The sequence below is a fragment of the Nicotiana attenuata genome, unplaced genomic scaffold (genome assembly GCF_001879085.1).
Source record: "Nicotiana attenuata strain UT unplaced genomic scaffold, NIATTr2, whole genome shotgun sequence".
Lineage (NCBI taxonomy): Eukaryota > Viridiplantae > Streptophyta > Magnoliopsida > Solanales > Solanaceae > Nicotiana > Nicotiana attenuata.
In genome coordinates, this window is record NW_017670255.1 from 1182706 (window position 1) to 1202538 (window position 19833).

At 36.8% G+C, this 19833-nt stretch overlaps 2 protein-coding genes and 1 non-coding gene across 8 annotated transcripts in view; 1 reads left to right on the top strand and 2 right to left on the bottom strand.

The window, feature by feature from the left end:
- The first annotated feature begins 13930 nt into the window (after positions 1-13930).
- Positions 13931-18108, top strand: LOC109236786. Of its 5 annotated transcripts, none has more exons than XM_019403006.1 (6): positions 13931-14503; positions 14605-15635; positions 16353-16415; positions 16509-16778; positions 16961-17211; positions 17400-18108. In XM_019403006.1, exons 1-6 carry the CDS (start codon positions 14385-14387, stop codon positions 17661-17663), a joined length of 1998 nt encoding a protein of 665 aa, XP_019258551.1. In that variant the 5' UTR covers positions 13931-14384; the 3' UTR covers positions 17664-18108. The 5 variants fall into 5 exon arrangements, with proteins under 5 accessions (XP_019258551.1, XP_019258547.1, XP_019258548.1 ...); XM_019403002.1 differs by having other exon boundaries at positions 13931-14161; positions 14246-14503; positions 16353-16778; XM_019403003.1 differs by having other exon boundaries at positions 13931-14156; positions 14246-14503; positions 16353-16778.
- On the bottom strand, positions 17833-17913 carry TRNAL-CAG. Its single transcript has one exon. It is a non-coding gene; the product is annotated as a tRNA-Leu (tRNA).
- A 546-nt stretch (positions 18109-18654) lies between the features above and the next one.
- The window catches only part of LOC109236787 (protease Do-like 8, chloroplastic), a 12462-nt gene continuing 11283 nt past the window's right edge, over positions 18655-19833 (bottom strand). The window contains exons 11-13 of one of the 2 annotated variants that reach the window (XM_019403007.1): positions 19638-19724; positions 19432-19539; positions 18655-18988 (exon numbers count right to left, since the gene is read on the bottom strand). In XM_019403007.1, coding sequence (XP_019258552.1) covers positions 18860-18988; positions 19432-19539; positions 19638-19724 — 324 coding nt within the window. In that variant the 3' untranslated portion in view covers positions 18655-18859. The remainder of the gene's footprint in view (positions 18989-19431; positions 19540-19637; positions 19725-19833) is intronic. The other variant, XM_019403008.1, reaches the window with a different exon arrangement.

The following is a 19833-nucleotide window of genomic DNA, read 5'->3' on the forward strand; positions in this document are numbered from 1 at the left end:
TAATGCTAACAATCTATCCATCATTTTGGGTTACTCTAACTCCAACCGGATCCTGATATCCCATATTTCTCTTAAATAATATCTGTTAGCTCCCATAGGGCATAACTGAGTGTGGCCAATTGTATAGATCTCTGTTATTGTTGAAAGTAACTCTTAATACTTATGTTTCTCTGCCTGAATTGTAAAAACTGATAATCTTCACTAAATGGATACCTCGTACCCTTCTTTACCTTGCTTCTTTTGCTTATTGAAGCTTGTATCTACCTTTTGATTCTCTTATTGCTTTTTACCATATGGGTGGATAGATATTCGTGCTTTACGGATCCTTATAAAGAAGCTTACACGTCTTAGAACACATATACTACACTAGACCTTACATTTACTCATCATAAGCGTGATGCAAAATCGAGTTCCTCTAACTCAGCTCTTCTAGAGCCGCATTCAATCTCTTACCAACTATCTTTGTGGATGTAGGTATCGTTGTATTACGACTAAAGTCGAATTTAGGAGTTTGAATTCTTACAACTGAGCTCTATCACACGATCTAGAATAAGAAGAAAGAGTGACAGTCCTAAATGCCCTGTAGCCTCCTGCTTATAAGTATGGTGCACAACATACCCATAAACAAGACTCTACGAGACACGGCTTGTAGACTCCCTAGGACAGAACTGCTCTGATACCACTTTTGTCACGACCCAAACCGAAGGCCCCGACGGGCACCCGGCGCCTTACTGAACCGAGTACCAACGTAACATATCTTTCTTATCATACTATCAAGGGTAAATGAGCTAGAAAACATGTCATGAGATAACAAGAATAAAACATAAGGGAATACTCAACATATGATGACCCAACATGATATATAAACTTATACATGTGACATACGGGCCTATAAGGTCGACATCACCATTTGTAAACTCAAAACATAGGCGACAAGGCCATACAAGTATCCATACACCTGACATTTATCTACAAGCCTCTAAGAGTACATAAAACCATAATGGTCGGGACAGCGCCCCGCCATATCGATCAATACATATCCAAAGCATATTGACCAAATAGGCAACTCCGGAGAAAGTGGAGTGCACCAGTACCTTTCGCTGAGCTGATAACCTACTAGGAGGATTGTCAACCTATCAATCGGGACCTGCGGGCATGAAACGCAGCGTCCCCAGGCAAAAGGGACGTCAGTACGAATAAAGTATCGAGTATGTAAGGCATGAAAGCATAAACAAGATCAGTAACGTAAAGAGAGATAGAGTAGATACAACCTGTAACATCTGAGTGCCTCTGGGGGCTACTGGCATGAAATGCATAATACATATATATACATAAGCTTTTAAAAACATACGCCTCTTTGGGCATCATCATCATCATATCGTACTCGACCTCAAAGAGGACTCGTTAAAACGTACCCGGCCATCATAAGGCTCGGTAGAATCGTACCCGGCCACGTGGAGCTCGGTAAACCCAACTGATTAGTGGTTGCACAATAGGTGTCGTACCCGGTCGACAATAGCGCGACTCGGTAGAGTAAAATAGATTCATATATAACGCATGTAGAACTCATTGGAATCATATTCTGAACCATTCGGAGTGACGTAAGGTCGATATTCTCCGTACACATTATTAGGAATAACTCTTCATCAATAATTTTATTAGAATCGGGAAGCACCAACAACATTGATAACATAAGAATAAGAGAAGCAACCTCAACATCAATTGTTCCATAAGAAGGGAAACAATATTAGTACTACTAGCTTCTAAGAGTAGAGTACCTTTGGAAGCTCGTTCATTGCATTATGTACAATCGAAGTCATGCAAAAGAAGGAAAGGGATAGCCTCACATACCTTGTATATGTACTGTCCAACCTCAAGCTATGCAATGTCACGACTCCTTAGTCTACAATAAGAGAAATGACACTATCGTTATTATTTAAGCGTCGTAACTATTATGTATCGACCACAACCTATTTTACGATGAAACGGACAGCACCTCCCCTATATATGACTTCACACAAGTCAAAATAATCACCAAACAGCCCAACATACCCCGATCACTTCATACACAACACGACAACCATAATAGTGTCAAACAATCCGAAAATATTACGACGAACGACCAGCAAACAACCATGCCATTATGTGGTGTTTCTCCACGCCCTTCCTCCTCTCAACTCCACAAAAACAGTAGCAAAAGAGACAACCCAATAGCAACACGAAACAGCCCACAAAACAGTCTCACAAGTTCAACAACTCAAAACTGATTTTTCAGTTTACTAAAATATGTTTCGACTTGTCTTTTCTTTCAAATTGAGCAACAAAACCAACAGTACATAATTAAGCCTCTTATACTATAAACCAAACATCAATTCAACTTAAAATAAGTTCACAACCAGCCAACAGTGATGCAACAACAAACAGTATACCACTCATTCGAAACTCGCTAGGTCTAGTCTTTACGGCCGAGTTACAACTCGTTTAAGCATAGATAATGGAAGGAGAAGCATTAACTTACCTTGGACTGAGTAGAACAGCGAAACCTAGTCCTTCTCCATCAAAAATAAGTCCCCCAATGCAGCAACACGAAGGACAACACGAAGGAGAAAGAGAAACTAGCAAGCTGTCCAGAGTTTTCGGCACTAGAATCACATCGTAACATCCGGAATAACCTAGGGTTTGTGTGGGATTTTTGGGGAGGAGTTGCAGGGGTTCACTCTAGTATTAATGGTCTGAAATATGAGTGAAATAAATGAGTTAATTATCACTTAAAATTACCCTCTTGGTCGACTTAGTTGAGGCCTCTCCTTTTGGCAAGTAGGTGATGCACCTACTTGTCACCTACCAGCCTGCGCAGTCTCGCAAAAATACGAGTATCTCTCTACTCCAACTTTGTATCGACAAACGGTTTAATGCTTTAGAACCTAGACTTATATATCTTCAATTTGGTAGGTAGATCATCCCCTAATTCCAAGTATATTGGGAGAAAAGCTCAGTTACATTTGACCTAATTTTTAGCACATTTATGAATGGAACTTGTGATGACCTTTTCCAACTTTTGTTCCACAACTCGCTTGACTTTAAAACATAACACCAACTATCATACGACTAAAATAACTCATATTATAATCTCCTTATAATGTTAATCACCCTAGTTTCACCCCAAAAGTACATGGTAAAACATTCCAACTTGTCGACTTTCGACGAAACTTATTTTCTTCAATTTGTTTAGCTTCTAAGCCTTCAAACCCTCTTGCTACTTGGTATCACTGATCTTTAATATTTATAACCTCCACGTGAAGATGATGAACTAACTTTGTAAACTTTTCAAAGATGATTCCAATTCTGAGCTTACATTAATTGACTTATGACGTACTCTTACGTACGAAAACATGGGGTGTAACACCTTATCACAATCTTTCCACTTACCAAGATGAACTCGACTCTTCGCACCTTAATCTACAACGACGATAGTAACACTATCATTAAGTTATGAAAGGTACAACTATCGCATAACGAACGACAAGCTTATTTTGTATAAAAACGGACATCATCTCCCCTATAATCCTTACTTCCTCCAAATTCAAGATAAAGCCAACAACATAAGAACACAACAATATCAAAATATATACATTATTTTCCAACCTTATATACACTACAAAATACTACAAAGCATCCCAACACACCTCAATCTATTCATACACAAAACGGCCACTGTAACAGTGTCAAACAGCCCGAATATGTTACGACGAACGACCGGACCTCCGCCCTGAATTTATGTGTTGTTTATCCACACCCTTCCTCCCCCAAAACTCCAGAAAATAGTAGTAAAACACGCAATCCAACAGCAACACAAAATAGTCTGTTATAAGTGAACAACTCGAACTCACGGCTTCCGATCACCGTCCCATTAGTTCTTACAATTATAGAACGACTTTCCATACATCTACAACAAAAAAATGCATGAAAGAGAGCAGTAAACATACCCAATTTTTTTAATAACTCATCTCCTATCTTGGTTCTTCAAACTCTAGGTTTTACCTCCAACTAGAACTTGAAAAGGAGAGAAAATCAATTAGGGTTTGTGGGCAATTTTTGGGAGGATGTTTGTAGGGGTTTAGGCCTGGTTATTGTGTTATATAATTGAGTGTTATGTTTCAGGAGATAAGCCCTTAAATTCGGCTCTTTGGCCGACCCGAAATAGCCCCTTTTTGGACTCTCATTAAGCAATTAGGTGACACACCTACTTGTCATCTAGCAGCCTGTGCAGTCTCACAAAAACGCATATATATATATATATATATATATATATATATACTCTGATGTTTATTAGAACTAACGTATTTANCCTGTGCAGTCTCACAAAAACACATATATATATATATATATATATATATATATATACTCTGATGTTTTATTGACAAACGATTTAGTGAGTTAGAAAATAGACTCATAGAGCTTCAATTTGATGGGTGGAACACCCCATAAATCTAAGTATATTGGGAGAAAATCGCAGTTACATTTGATCCAAATTTTCAGTAAAACTTATGAACGTAACTTGTGATGACTTTCATCGACTTTTGTTCCACAACTCGCTTGACTTCAGAACATAACACACGACTATCATACGACTAACATAACTCATAACATAACCTCCTTATCATGTTAAGCACCCTAGTCTCACCCCAAAAGTATATGTTATAATATTCCCAACTTGTCGACTTTCGACGAAACATTGTTTTCTTCAATTCCTTAGCTTCTAAACCTTCCAACCATCTTTGTACTTATTGTTCATGATCTTCAATATATGTAACATCCAAGGTAACATGATAACTTACTTTATATACTTCCAAAGATGCTCTCATTTTTTATCTTACATCAATTGACTTAAGACGTACTCTTACGTACGAAAACATGGGGTGTAACATCATTCCCCCCTTTGGAACATTCGTCCTTGGATGTTGGCCGATTCTTATTAGTATCATAACCCATAGTTGTTACGAATATTTTAATATTGTCATTGCCATCTAGGAAACTGTTCTTTGTAATAAATCCAAAGGCTAAGGCATTCCCCCTTTAGGCCTCTTTCTCACACCACAACTTGTTGTCGAAATTTTCCAATCTCGTAACTGTTGCGACCTTCTGTCATGTAGCCTGTACGACTTTGTCCTTGTATGTGCGCCTATGCAACTCTTCTGTCCTTTTTCCTCCGGCTTTTAGCCAATCTCTAGGCCTCGCTTTGGGAACATATATAGAAATATGACAAGTTATTCCTCCCGGTATATATAGGTGTACTGAAGTTCTTCGCTCGGTACTTTGTTGAACTTACGACTAATGCTATATCTTTTTTTGTAGCCTTGTATATCTCTCCTTATGGGTTTACTACTTCGGTTTATTATTACCAAGTTTTGCTACCCAACTCCAGGTTACTCTCTCGCTGCTTGTCATATATGTATAAGTCTAAGTCCTTTAGTTCTTCCTCATTATTGTTCATCTTAAGAATGACGGCCTAATCTCATCTCATAATTTTGACCTTTTATCCGCCTATCGTTGATTCACCTTAATGTTGATCTATAATCTATCACTGATAACTTGAAACCTCTTATGTAACAAATTGTCGTTAGGGCTCACGTCTCATCGGGGAACATCTGAAGTTATTTGCTTGATTCACCTAGGGACGATACTATACTTCAATAATCGTATTTCATCGCATCCCAACGTGATTCATCTTATGGGGTATTCTAATCTCATGCAGTTCATGAAATTACTTTTCTTTAAATCATTACGCAATCAAAGGCTTAAACGTCATTCTCTTATCATTTATAACAATTACACAGTTATTCTACTACTAGGGCAGCATTCCATCTCTTCTAAATTCCCCTACTCTTAGACTCATACGAGTTCATTCAGGCTATACTGAGCTTTCTATAACTTACAGAAATCATCAGCTCTCTTGTTTTGATTGGCCTAATCTCAAGGCCATACCTATTCTTGTAACCTTCTCACTCACCTTTTCTTATCCATACTCATGTGTACCTCAAACCTTATCTCTCTGCCATACTTTAGCTTTCTACCTTCACATATCTATTTATATTACTCGCAACCTTTCTTTAACTTGCTAGCACCATAGATTTCATTATGTTATTCTAAAATCTTTAGCAAGATATCATGTCGCTTCTAACCCTTATTTGCTCTCTTAACTAGACCTCTGGGTACCTGGAAACCATAGGCTGGAAGATGTGCTACTGACGATACTACTATCATTTCTGGATACTGAATCACGGTACTTCTAGCCCTCTATCTAAAGTCTTGACTATTCATAACCTTATGCACTTGAGTATCTCGTACCTCATTTACCTTTACCTTTCTTACCTTTAATTCTCGCATTGTATCTTCTGTGGCTTTAATAATCTCCCTTCCACATTGGTGGAATTCACATCCACACCTTAAACCTCTACTATAATACTTGCACCTCTGGTACATATACAATCCAATGGGAGCTTCATAATTACTCCTTATGAGGCTGGTACTTTTCTAAATGGCTTTATTGTAGAGCCGTTATAGAATATGGTTATTGTACTATCTCTCTTGTACCTCTATTAAGAGTGATTTTGCAGTGTTTTGAATCACGATTTCTGTATTTATCTGGTTCTAATAATAAGACTCCTGATTCACTTAGCTAATGTAACTCTTTAGTTTCCTCTTCTCTCTCAGCCTTGAAGAAGGCTTAAACTATCTTCTGATCTAAGGCTTAGGGTATTAGTTATTACTTTCTCCTTTGGTGGATGCTATGGAACATCCATAGCATAATCTTCTAACAATTCAAACATTTTGTCTATGAGGTGGACTCAATTCTTTCTTTTAACTTATACCGGAGTCTCCTATAGCTGTAGGAATGTCAACATATATGCTGCATGGATAATACTCTTGAAATCTTAAGTGCGTTCATCATGTAACTAACTCTAGTTCATTGATCGAATAATTCCTTTTCGCGCCTTCTCATCTTTCTTTATAAAGTAAGAAATTACTTTTTCTGGTCGTTTCGCCACTTGTTGCATGAGTACTTGGCTTATCTTAATGCCCACACCTATTGGAATTTCGTGCAACTCATATGATCTTGAATATTACTTTTTTTCGTTCATTAGCCACGATTGGTGCTAGCTTCTTATGGAGTGTATACAATGTTGTAGTGAGACTGTTGTTATAAGATCATTTTCTCTTTAGGTCACTATGCTTAGCTTGAAGCCTTCTTTCTTATTTTCTCAGCTAGTCTTTCATTACAGTACTTAGGGAAGACCCTCTGACTCTTGTAACTCTATGAGCTTATTACATTGTATACCCCCACGGAATTTCTGATGTTCTTACTCGCCTATCATTATCCTTAGTTACTTACCTCCACGCCATTTCGTAGGGTTGCTTCTGAATTGAAATTTCGATTGTCTCCCTAGGGGCACTGTCTTTTATTTCTGTAACAGATATACGGTACATTTTACTACCCCAACTCCTATCTGAATATTTCTCAAGGATTATGATGTCATACCTACGAGACTAAATTTCCTATGCTGGGTTTCACTATGTTTATCTTGCATGATCTACTGATTTATCTGAGACATCTTATCTAGCCATAACTAAGCTCTTCCTAAAACAACTACTAACTACTCGTTAGTCCATGCTCATATTTATATTTTGTGTAACCTCTCTTTGGTTATGTCCTTGGTCTTAACTCCCCTTGCACTGGCTCCTTATGTATCAAGTGTCTATTCACAATTATTTATCAATAACATCTTGGGTGGGAACCCTTACTCTCTCCCCAGCATTGCGCTTGCATAATGTTCTAGGGTCGTAACATATCGGTAGGATCTAAATAAATGCAATCTCTTTCCTTTCTCCTTTTTACCTTATTCTTCCCTCACTATCTATAGTTATCTAAACCACTTAAATTCAACTTAGTTCCATATCAAACAATATTCCCTCCTTTAGGGGAGTACAAACATTTAATGCTATGAAGATTTACCTATTTATGGTTTACCTTTTAATCTTTGGCGTCTTTTCACGTCTTCACTGACACTTACTCGCCTTGCGGTAACCCTTCTCTACCAGGGATAACTGATTTCCTTAGGCACGAGGGTGACACCTAGTGTAACGTGTACACTTAGTCCCTTAAGCTTAACTTCGCTCAAAGTTTTTGCTTCGGTGGAGCATCTTCCTGACTGACCTTTAAAGGTTATTCTTCTATTGTCCATTTTATTATTGCAGGAATGCGATCTTTGAAATTCTCTTGATGTCGACTATTATCACATCATTTGATCCCTAATTGATGTTCAGTTTATCTTGTTCACTAGCCAATGCTGATTTCTCTTACTCTGGCGGTCTAAATTTTTGTTTTGGTAATCACGTTGGACTCACCAACTCATTTCTCGAAATAAGGATATGACTTTTGGCATATACTCTTTTATTGTCTCAAGGCCTATCACCTCTTGTCTTTTCCTTCACTTAGACTATAGACTCTCTCATCATATCATATTTTGACTTGCCGTTTTCACCCATTTATCACATCATACTCATAATACTTCATTTACTCTCTTCTTATTCTCCCGATAATATCTCTATCTATTACCTTTTTCTGAAAACTTCAACAAAACATTCTTTGGCTTTTAGCTCCACTTGCTCCATCTACTGGCTCATTGGGTCGCCTAACATTCTATCTTGACTATGAACGAGAGCCATACTAATAAAAATATTTATCCCTTCTAGGATTTTGGTGCCTATCTCTTAAAATTTCTGAACATTCTAGTATTCATATCTGAATGTTCTATTCTGGAGTGCACCATCTGGGTGTCTCACAAGGAGATATATTACCACGTTTGCACTATCCTTCGGAAATGTCAGCTAATGATAACAATTCATCTACCATTTTAGGTTACTCTAACCCCAGCTGGATCCTAATATCCCATATTTCTCTTAAACTATAAATGTTAGCTCCCATAGGGCATAACTGAGTTGGGTGTGACCAATTGTATATATCTCTGTTACTGTGGAAAGTAACTCAGAATGCTTATATTTCTCTGCTTGAATTGTAAATATTGATAATCATCATTAACTGGGTACCACGTATCCTTCTTCACCTTGCTTCTTTTACTTGTTGAAAGTTGTATCTATCTTATGACTCTCTTATTGCTTTTTACCAAATAGGTGGATATATATTCATGAGTTAGGGTTCCTTACAAGAAGCTTACACATCTTAGTACACACATGATCTTCTGAAGACCTCACATTTACTCATCATAAGAATGATGCAAAATCGAGTTCCTCTGACTCAACTCTTCCACAACCATATTCAATATCTTCCCAACTGTCTTTCTGGATGTATGTATTGTTGTATTACGGCTAAAATAAAATTTAGGAGTTTGAATCTTACAACTGAGCTCTACCACACGATCTAGAGTAAGAAAAAAGAGTGACAGTCCTAAATACCCTGTAGCCTCTTGCTATAAGAGTGGTGCACAACACACCCATAAACAAGACTCTACTAGACACCACTTGTAGACTCCCTAGGATAAACTGCTCTGATACCAAGTTTGTCACGCCCCAAACCTGAAGAGGCGTGGCCGGCACCCGGTGCCATACTCAGCCCAAACATGCCACTCTATAACTGTAAACTCTAGAGGGGTAACCCTCAACTTAGGCCGATGAGGCCATATTCTGAATCATCTGAAAATAACGTCTACAACTAGTAATACCAAACTAAACATCTACATAGGGCTGGTAAAGCCACAATAGTGATATAAAAAATGTACAGAATTCGTCTACAAGCCTCTAGGGATAACTAACCTTATCATGGTCAGGATAGGGCCTCGACCTACCCATCAAACCTGTATATATAAAATGGACTCCGAGGTATAGACCTGGTAACTCCGAGGAAGTGGAGCTTACCAACCAAGCTGATGTTTGACCTTGTCTACTGAGAAGGTCTATCTAGCTGTCTATCAGGACCTGCAGGCATGAAATGTAGCGTCCCCAGCAAAAGGGACGTAAGTACGAAATAATGTACCGAGTATGTAAGGCAACAGAATAATTGAAAGTTGAAACTGAACTGAAAATATAATAACTGAAAGTACCTGGGAGTCAAATACAATTTGAAATATGCTTACCTGTTGATACTGACTCATCTCTCTCAATATAGTAAGTAAAATAGATGTCCGGCTCTATAAGGCTCGGTATATGTAACTGCTCTGCTGTAGTAGGCTCGCTCATAGGCGCTCGGCCATACTAGGCTCTGTATCTCGGCCACTCTAGGCTCGCTCATAGGCGCTCGACTATAGTAGGCTCGGTATATATCTTACCATCTGATCGGAGGTTGCCCAATAGGGGCCTGCCCATCGATTATAGCTCAATGGTGGTGTGTGTGTGTGTGTGTATATATATATATATATACTCTCTGCTCTCTTGGCTGAAATAAGACAAAAGTAAACTGAATATGAAGTCCCGATAAGGGAGAATAATGTAACTTATGACACTAGAAAAATGTACATAAGTTCAGGAATACGAACTTCTCTTTATGCCTCGTTATCAAATTCATGTAGTTACGGGATCATGCCAAAATGAAGAAAGGTTTAGCCTTAACATACCTTATCACAATCTTTCCAATCGCCAAGTTTAACTCGACTCTTCGCACTACAACAACGATAATAATACTATCATTATGTTATGAAAGGTACAACTATCACACAACGAACGGCAAGCTTATTTTGTATAAAAATGGACAACATCTCCCCTATAATCCTTACTTCCTCCAAATTCAAGATAACACCAACAACATAAGAACACAACAATATCAACATATATACATTATTTTCCAATCTTATATACACCACAAAATACTACAAAACAGCCGAACACACCCCAATCTATTCATACACAAAACGACCATCGTAGTAGTGTCAAACAGCCCGAATATGTTACCACGAACGACCAGCCCTCCACCCCGCATTTATGTGGTGTTTCTCCACAAACTTCCTCCTCCAAAACTCCAGAAAATAGTAGTAAAATACGCAATCCAACAACAACACAAAACAGTCCACAAAACAGTTTGCTATAAGTGAACAACTCGAACTCACGGCTTCCGATCACCGTCCCATTAGTTCTTACAATTATAGAACAACTTTCCATACATCTACAACAGAAAAAATGGATGAAAGAGAGCAGTAAACATACCTAATTTTTTGAATAACTCATCTCCTATCTTGGTTCTTCAAACTCTAGGTTTTACCTCCAACTAGAACTTCAAAAAGAGAGAAAATTGATTAGGGTTTGTGGGCAATTTTTGGGAGGATGTTTGTAGGGGTTTAAGCCTGGTTATTGTGTTATATAATTGATTGTTATATTTCAGGAGATAAGCCCTTAAATTCGGCTCTTTGGCCGACCCGAAATAGCCCCTTTTTGGACTCTCATTTAAGCAAGTGGGTGAGATACCTACTTGTCATCTAGCAGCCTGTGCAGTCTCACAAAAATACATATATATATATATATATATATATATATATATATATATTATATATATATTTATATATATATATATATATAATATATATATATATATATATATATATATATATACACTCTGATGTTGTATTGACAAATGATTTATGAAATAAAAAATGGACTCATAGAGCTTCAATTTGATGGGTGGAACACCCCATAAATCTAAGTATATCGGGAGAAAATGGCAGTTACATTTGACCCAAATTTTCAGTAAAACTTATGAATGTAACTTGTAATGACTTTCATCGACTTTTGTTCCACAACTCGCTTGACTTTAAAACATAAAACACGACTATTATACGACTAACATAACTCATAACATAACCTCCTTATCATGTTAAGCACCCTAGTCTCACCCCAAAAGTACATGTTATAATATTCCCAACTTGTCGACTTTCGTCGAAACATTGTTTTCTTCAATTCCTTAGCTTCTAAACCTTCCAACCCTCTTTCTACTTGTTGTTCATGATCTTCAATATATGTAACATCAGAGGTAACATGATAACTTACTTTATATACTTCCAAAGATGATCTCATTTTTGTTCTGACATCAATTGACTTAAGACATACTCTTACGTACGAAAACATGGGGTGTAACAGGCGAGCACCCCGTTCCAGCCTTGTTTGAAAGAGTTCTCAGATTCGATCTCTATCTCATACATTCATACTTCTTACTTTGTTTGACTCACCGAGAACTCGGGTGTGTGCTGACCTCGAGTTCACCCGTATGCACAAATAATCCGAAATAAATATCTATAACGTGAAATAAAATTTCAAAACCACAAGTCTTAAAATCAAAAAAATTAAAAATTATATTCTAACAATAATTTGACACGACTTCTGCAAATTATTCATGTGTGTGGACGCCATAGATTGATCTGCAGACGTCAATAGATCCATGATTCTATTAAAAAAAGAATAGTTTCTCCATCCGCCTGTCTTTTTCGTTCAATAGTTTGCAAGTATTCAGTAACTGGCTTGGATATTTTTGTGAGTCGCGCAAGCCGATCACGAAGGCTGAGTAATCTGGATTGAGACTTGTTTGCATACGTAGTACGCAATGCATCGCGGGCAATTTTTGTTGTGTCTGCAGCTGCAACAGTAAAGGCGATTGTTGGATAAACAGATGCCATTAGAGCATTTTGAATAAGTTGATCTTGCCAGAACCAAATAGTGTTTGTAGGACTGATAGTAGAGAGAGTGCCGGTTTTGATGGTGCATGATGGAGCAGGAGTTTCATTTTCATTGTTGTCTCATCTTCCAGCAAAAGAACGACACAATTGATGACTTTCTAATAATATGAAGTTGTCGGAAATGGTAGGAAGAGAGAAGATGGAGATTCTGGGCGTGGATTAAGGGATTTTAATGTAAATAAAAAGGAAGGATAGAGAAGAGGAAATGATAAAAAAAAGAAAGGATGTACTTGAATCTCTTAATTGAAGATACTAATAATGGGATGAGACTTTTTTAAGGAGAAACAGCAACAACAACAACAACAACAATAAAACATAAAAAAAGAATAGGTAAATAAATTTCTAATATAGTATAACTAAGTAAAAGAAAATAGTCTCAAGTATGTTCTTCTTGTAATTATGGCTGTTCTAATTGGGGTATTGTCATCAAACACAACATTATCATTCGTTGTCTTTATTATTCGTTTCCTATAAAAATGGCATGGTTAGTTTCAGAAACAACAATGCAGTAGTGCCTACGAAAAATGTGTCAATTCCATTCGATTGTGCAGTCCCAATGTGGTACATAGAAAAAGTGTTCTACGCTCTTCTCCAACTTTTAGTCAAAAGCATCATAAACACGTCTAATTTGTGAACCTTCACATATTTTTAATGTTGTTGTTTGAAAAGTTCAAATATTAAAGAACTCCAGCCACCTTATTTTGATGGAATCTTTCACGTTATCGGCTTCATGCTTTTCACATTAAGTTGCACCCTTCACCAATTAATTATGTTAAAACGAATTGTGATTATGAACATTGTGCTTTCTTTACAAGCAATACATATTCTTACGCGGAAAACACTTAGATATTCAAACCAGGTAGTTCAACTTTTGATTAATATTGGAAATGCGATTAACTGATCACTTGTATCCATTTGCCACCACCAGGGCAGGCTATGCTTACAAAGAATTTTCTTCTATATTTTCTTCTTCTTTTCAAGGCAAGTAATATTGATTTTTTTTTTTTTCATTTAGTTGGCCAATTCATAAAACCCGAGAATCCATAATGTCAAAGACACTTGGCGTATGAAAGACGTTTGCAACGTAAGCTCCTACACCTGAAAAAAAAAAAGAGATAAACAAAGAAGCTGTCAACGTTCAAATCTTACCCCAATAAATATTCCTTTCTCTATATATCCCCCCACCCCACCCCCACTCCCAGCCCCACCCCAACCCCAACATTCAACACCTCAAAGAATAAGCAGCAAAAACAGGACTTCTCAACTGATAATTACTCATTATGTGGATATCTTTGAACGACAAATTTCTCTCTCTCTCTCTTTGTGAAGAATAAGGATATCAATTAGGCCAAGTCGCTGACAAGTAACTATCCCTACCCTCAATTGTTGCTCGTAAATCTGTCCACTACGTGAATTTTCACAGTTAGGTCGAATTTTTACTTCCAAATTAGTTTGATTTGCTTGCAAATCTTGCTAACTTTTGACATGGGGTTCGTTGTATTTTTTTACAGGTGATTAGTCTATTTCTCTCTTTGACAAATTCAAACGGGTACATAAATTCTCCTCCAACCTCTGTTTTGCTCTGTTTCTTTGCTTCCACCTGTGCTTAATATCCATGGCCACTCTCAAATTTTCTTCTCTTCTCTGAATATGGCTTCTCTTTCTCGGTTCCTCTATCAAAATCTTTTTTTGTCGCTTACTACCGCGTTTGCCTCTGTTTCCACCTATTTGTCTCCTCTGTTCAGCTTCATCACCACTTTCTTCCTCAGGTATTTATTTATGTAAATCAAGATTCAATTTTTTCCAATGCCCTTTTTTTATTTTCCATTATTTTAACAATCCTGCTTATTTTTCTTTGTTTAAATTACAGATTAAGAAGGGGTAATGCTTCATTAAACAAGAATCCAGACTTTAAAGAAGACTATAAAAAAGAATCTGCTTTTTCAGAGGCAGAACGACAGTTAGATTCTGAGTCTGAAGCTTTTAAGGATGCTTCTGAATTCCCAGATTCGGAAAATAATGGGGAGGTACAAAAAACTGAGTTCAGTTTTACATTTAGATTTCCATCCTATGAAGAATTCTGTAAGAGCAGGGAAGAAAAAGGTGAATTTGTTAGCTCTAAATGGATGCCCTCCACGTGTAACCATAAGTCCCTAACAGAAACAGAGGTTGTTGAAACAGAGGATTTGAAAGAAGTTCATAGTAAAAGTGAAGCCTTTAATGAGGAAGAAAAAGGGAATTCAGGTAACTTAACGTGTGATGAAGAGGAAATGGAGAAAAGTGAAGAACTCAATTCCGTGAAAGGAGAATCAAATATTAGTGATGAGTTTCTGTTTGAATCTGAGAAGGATTCATTAACTGATTCTGATAGTGTGTCAATTGGTTTTGAGCATATTCGTTACCTTATGAATAAATTAGTTGATCAGTATAGTGATGGCTTCTTGACTGATGAAGACTTTGGTGGTGAATTTGAGCATAATGAAAAACTAAGTGATTTTGAAATGTCTGAGGAAAATCAAGAATCTGAAGATTCTGATAGTGATATAATGGAAGAGCTAAGGAAATTAGAACATGATCAAGCACAACAATTTTTATCTGAGGATGATTTTCAAGAAACTGTCAAGTTAAGAAATGAAGATGCAAACAAGTTGGAGACGTTGTGGGAACATCAAGAATTAATTGAACAATTAAAAATGGAACTTAGAAAAGTTAGAGACACGGGTTTGCCTACCATTTTGGAAGAATCAGAGTCTCTAAAAATGGAAGATTTGCAGCCATGGAAAATTGAGGAAAAGTTTCAACGTGAAGATTGCATGACTGAACTTCATAAGTTTTATAAGAGTTATAGAGAAAGGATGCGCAAATTTGACATCTTGACGTACCAGAAGATGTACGCAATAGGTCAGTAACAACTCACAGCTTCAACGTTAATCTGAACTTTATTCATAACAACAAATTTGCAAAAACTATTTTCTCTCACAGTAAAGTAACTGAATTCCATGTTTTCTGCATAATGATCACGAAAAGCAGGGTTCGGATCCACCTACAGGTTCACGTGAACTCAGTAGTTTTTGATGTGTTCGAAAAATTCACTAAATATCTATAAATGTTTGAATGTGAACCCACTTACTATTGTAAATTTACTCGAGATCGTAGCAAGAATCCATAAACATTAAATCCTGGATCTGCCTTCATTCCTTTTCGTCCTTTCTTCGTTGGTGTACTAGTATTAGTTGTTGATGGTTATCTTCATATTTATTTGGATCAATTAGTATTACTACATGAAATGAATAAAGCAGCTCTGTCTTTAATTATTCAAAAGTTTATAACAGGACCCACAAAATCTGGTTAGCTGGGCTCTCCTAACTCAGAACAAAATGAAATCTCAAGCATTGGGATGCATGACGTAACAAACAGAAGTAGACACAAGCAAAAAGACTTGCTACCTTTTTTTCCTATTTTTGTTCTCCACGATATAAAAATAAATTTGTTACTTAATGAATCATTGTAACCAAACCATGTTTGTTTATATAATTACATGCTATTACAGGTAACTTAGTCTGTGAAGAGAACTTAAATTCTTTTCATGTTTTGCTGTTCTGATCCAAAAATTTACAGGTTATCTGCAGAAAGATCCGTTAAACGATCCATTTCAACATATCTCAAGCCAGAAATCTTCAGGTCCAAAACTAAAATCCCTTATTTCACAAAATATTCGGCTATTGAAGCATAAAAGACATGACAATATTGACCCAATGGTAAAGTTTATCAAAGAATTGCAGAGTGATCTGGAAGTCATATACGTTGCACAGATGTGTCTTTCTTGGGAATTTCTGCACTGGCAATATGGGAAGGCTTTAAGTTTGTGGGATTCTGACCCTCGTGGTGTCCGTACATATAATGAAGTTGCTGGAGAGTTTCAGCAGTTTCAGGTTCTCTTGCAAAGATTTATAGAAAATGAACCTTTTCAAGGGCCTAGAGTTCAATATTACATCAAGAGTCGATATGATCTTCGTAATCTTCTTCAAGTTCCTGTCATAAGAGGTAAGCGTTTGAAAAGATTTTAGAGTCAAAGTTGTATGCACTAACAAAATAGAGTTCTTACACTACTAGTGAAAACTTGTGCCATATTTATCATGTTAACAATTAGTGTTTATCAATATATTTTACACACTGTTAGTGCATAAACTTAAACTCTTGTTTTATCATTCAATGTACTAATAAAGAGGTTGATGGGGCAGAGGACAGAATGAAAGCCAAAAACAAGGCTAGAGCTGGAGAAAAGGATGATTATTTCATAACAAGTGACATGCTAGTTGAGATAATGGAAGAATCAATTCGAATATTTTGGCAATTTGTTAGAGCTGACAGAAATTGCTCCAACATGATGGTGAAGGGTCAAAATAGGAAACGTCGAGAGTTTCAAGCACCAGAAGATTTGGAGCTTTTAATGGACGTCAAAAGAAGTCTTGAAAAGGTAGATTCATAGTTTTTCGCTTATACTCTTTGTCCAAGGATTTAGTTTACACCTATAGTATCAAATAAAGTTTACAGTATCATTGTATTACCCGTAATTATCGTTTAGGTGAGCTGAAAATATAAAAATCCATTTACATTGTCTATGCATGGAAGTTAAACCCATTATGTAAAACTTGTGGAATGCAGAAAGAAAAGAAGCTGAAACATGCTTTGAGAGGTGAATGCTGCATACTGAGGAGGTTCAGGAAACACACGGAAGATGATGATTCAGAATCAGATCATGTACTCTACTTTTTCTCTCAAGTAGACATGAAATTAGTAGCTAGGGTCCTCAACATGTCCAGGCTAACAAAAGATCAACTAGTCTGGTGTCACAACAAATTAAGCAGGATTAGTTTCGTGCATAGGAAAATATATGTAGATGCTTCTTTTTTGCTCTTCCCTTGTTAATATAAGCTTTTTTTTTTTTTCCCTTTTCCTGTTAGGGTAATTATCAGTATGCCTTAAAGGTCAATTCTTTTGTAGAAATATCTTTCCTTCAGGTTGTTACCATTTTCATGCAGGCAAAAAGAAAAGATCCTGTATGTGTATAGGAAAGTTGGGGTTAAAAATTGTTTATTGTCAAGAATGGGATTCGAACCCATGCCCTTTCGGACCAGTACCTGAAACTGGCGCCTTAGACCAACTCGGCCATCTTGACTTGTTAGTTTTGTCTTTCGAAAAAAGTATGTATAACGTAGTTATACTACTTATCCAACATCTCTACCAACTACGTTATCTTCTTTTAGTTCCTATCCTCAATTTACTTGTACCTATTTTACAAACATAAGGCCATTGAAGAGTCAGCTCTCATGGTTTTTCCGAACTCCTTGGGCTGACAAGGAATTTGTACAGATACTATGTCCATTTGACTTCCCTGTCTTCTCTCTCGGGTAATTGCAGTCGATTATTTTAAAATGTTTATCCTTTCAATGACACAAAATATTTGCCTCTCCTACCAGTGTCAATAATAGATGATCTTTGAGAACGTTGAACGGAAGAAAGGAGCAAAATATCTTGAGAAACACCTTAGAGCCTTTTTGGACGTAAGAAATTTTTCCGTTTTTTCAAACAAAATTTACTTTTTTCGAAATTAGTGTTTGTTCATAAAATTTTCAATTTTCACTTGAAGATGCATTTTGAAAATTTTCGAAAATTTAAAAAACTCCAAAAAACTGTTTTTCAAAATTTTCACTCAAATCACTCACAGAACTTCAAAAACAACCCAAAATTATATCCATGTCCAAACACAACTCTGAATTTCAGATACCATTTTCATTTTGAAAATTTTTTCACCCTGTTTTGGAATTTTACAATTCTTATGCCCAAACGCCACTAAGTATGAATTGATGTGGCAACCTAAATTTTCAGAAAAATAGCAAGAACTGGAAGAGGCGAAACATTGTTGCGTAAAAGAATACAAGGATTGCTCATTTTAATAATAACTCAAAATACTTTACAAGTGATTCATTCTGCTGGCAGCATTTAAACAAGCTCCATACATTTTCAGATTCCCGCCAGACAATTCTTAATTATAGTATACAGATATTGGAACGATAGGTAAACTGATGGCACTAATTAAACTGAAAACTAGAAAGATCCAATTGTCATGAATCCTTTTCCTCTAATGCTATGCTCAACTCCAAGTTTTCGTTGCCCCTACGAATTTTTAGCCGAACTTCATCACCTATGTTATAGTTATCCAGGGCTTTATACAAATCTGCTTTACTCCGAACCTGCAACAACATCAAATGAGCGCATCTCAGAAATGCAGACTTGCTTAGAACAATAACCAACAAAATAAATCCATCTCACCAATGAGAGTGGGAAAGAGAAAAACTGAAGGGACTAGTTAGAGCATAATAAACTAATTTAACCCTTTTCATTCGTTTGCGCTCTCTTCCCTTATCACTCCAATCACCTCATTACTTGTGCTTTCCAACCAAACCTTATCCTTTCAAGCTTAAGCAGACAAGGAAAATTTATTTTCTTTCTTTTTCCCTAACCTCCTACGGGAATCAACACTAGTTTTCCAGTCACTCACACCTCACATTACTCAAACTCTAGACCTGCAGGTTGGAGGCCAAGAGCAATGTTCATATCATCAATTTGCAGTAACAAACAACTTGCCCCCTATTCCCTAACACAAGAAACAAGACCTAAAACAGAAATCACTCACAGGTTTATCATCCACTGCTTCAATAATATCACCAAGTACTATATTTCCTGCAAAACCCCTGGTAGTAGGAAGAAGTCCAGCTTTGGCTGCAAGACTATTTCCAGGTACCTAAATAGCGCAGGAAGCCATTCAGACAAAAGAGATATTGCGAGTTCTACTCTAAAGGATAACTGTCCCTGGCAGGGTCAACAGTGACAGCAATATACCTGCAGAATCAAAGCTCCATTTCGAACATTAAGTTGGTTGGCGATCAGGTCTGGAGCAATTTCAATTTTCAAACCAGCACGAACAACCTGACATGCATAACACATACAAATAAACAAACAAATAAATAAATAAATAATAAACCTTAAGAGTATGAAACCACTTTACTGTTTTTGCCCCCCCCCCCCCCCCCCCCCC

Bases quoted from the DNA above. Each gene is read 5' to 3' on its own strand.
- LOC109236786 (XM_019403002.1), top strand. From the start codon at position 14,385: ATGGCTTCTCTTTCTCGGTTCCTCTATCAAAATCTTTTTTTGTCGCTT. The intron at 14,504-14,604 runs GTATTTATTTAT...TTTAAATTACAG, and splicing joins ATCACCACTTTCTTCCTCAG to ATTAAGAAGGGGTAATGCTT. The intron at 17,212-17,399 runs GTAGATTCATAG...TGTGGAATGCAG, and splicing joins TCAAAAGAAGTCTTGAAAAG to AAAGAAAAGAAGCTGAAACA.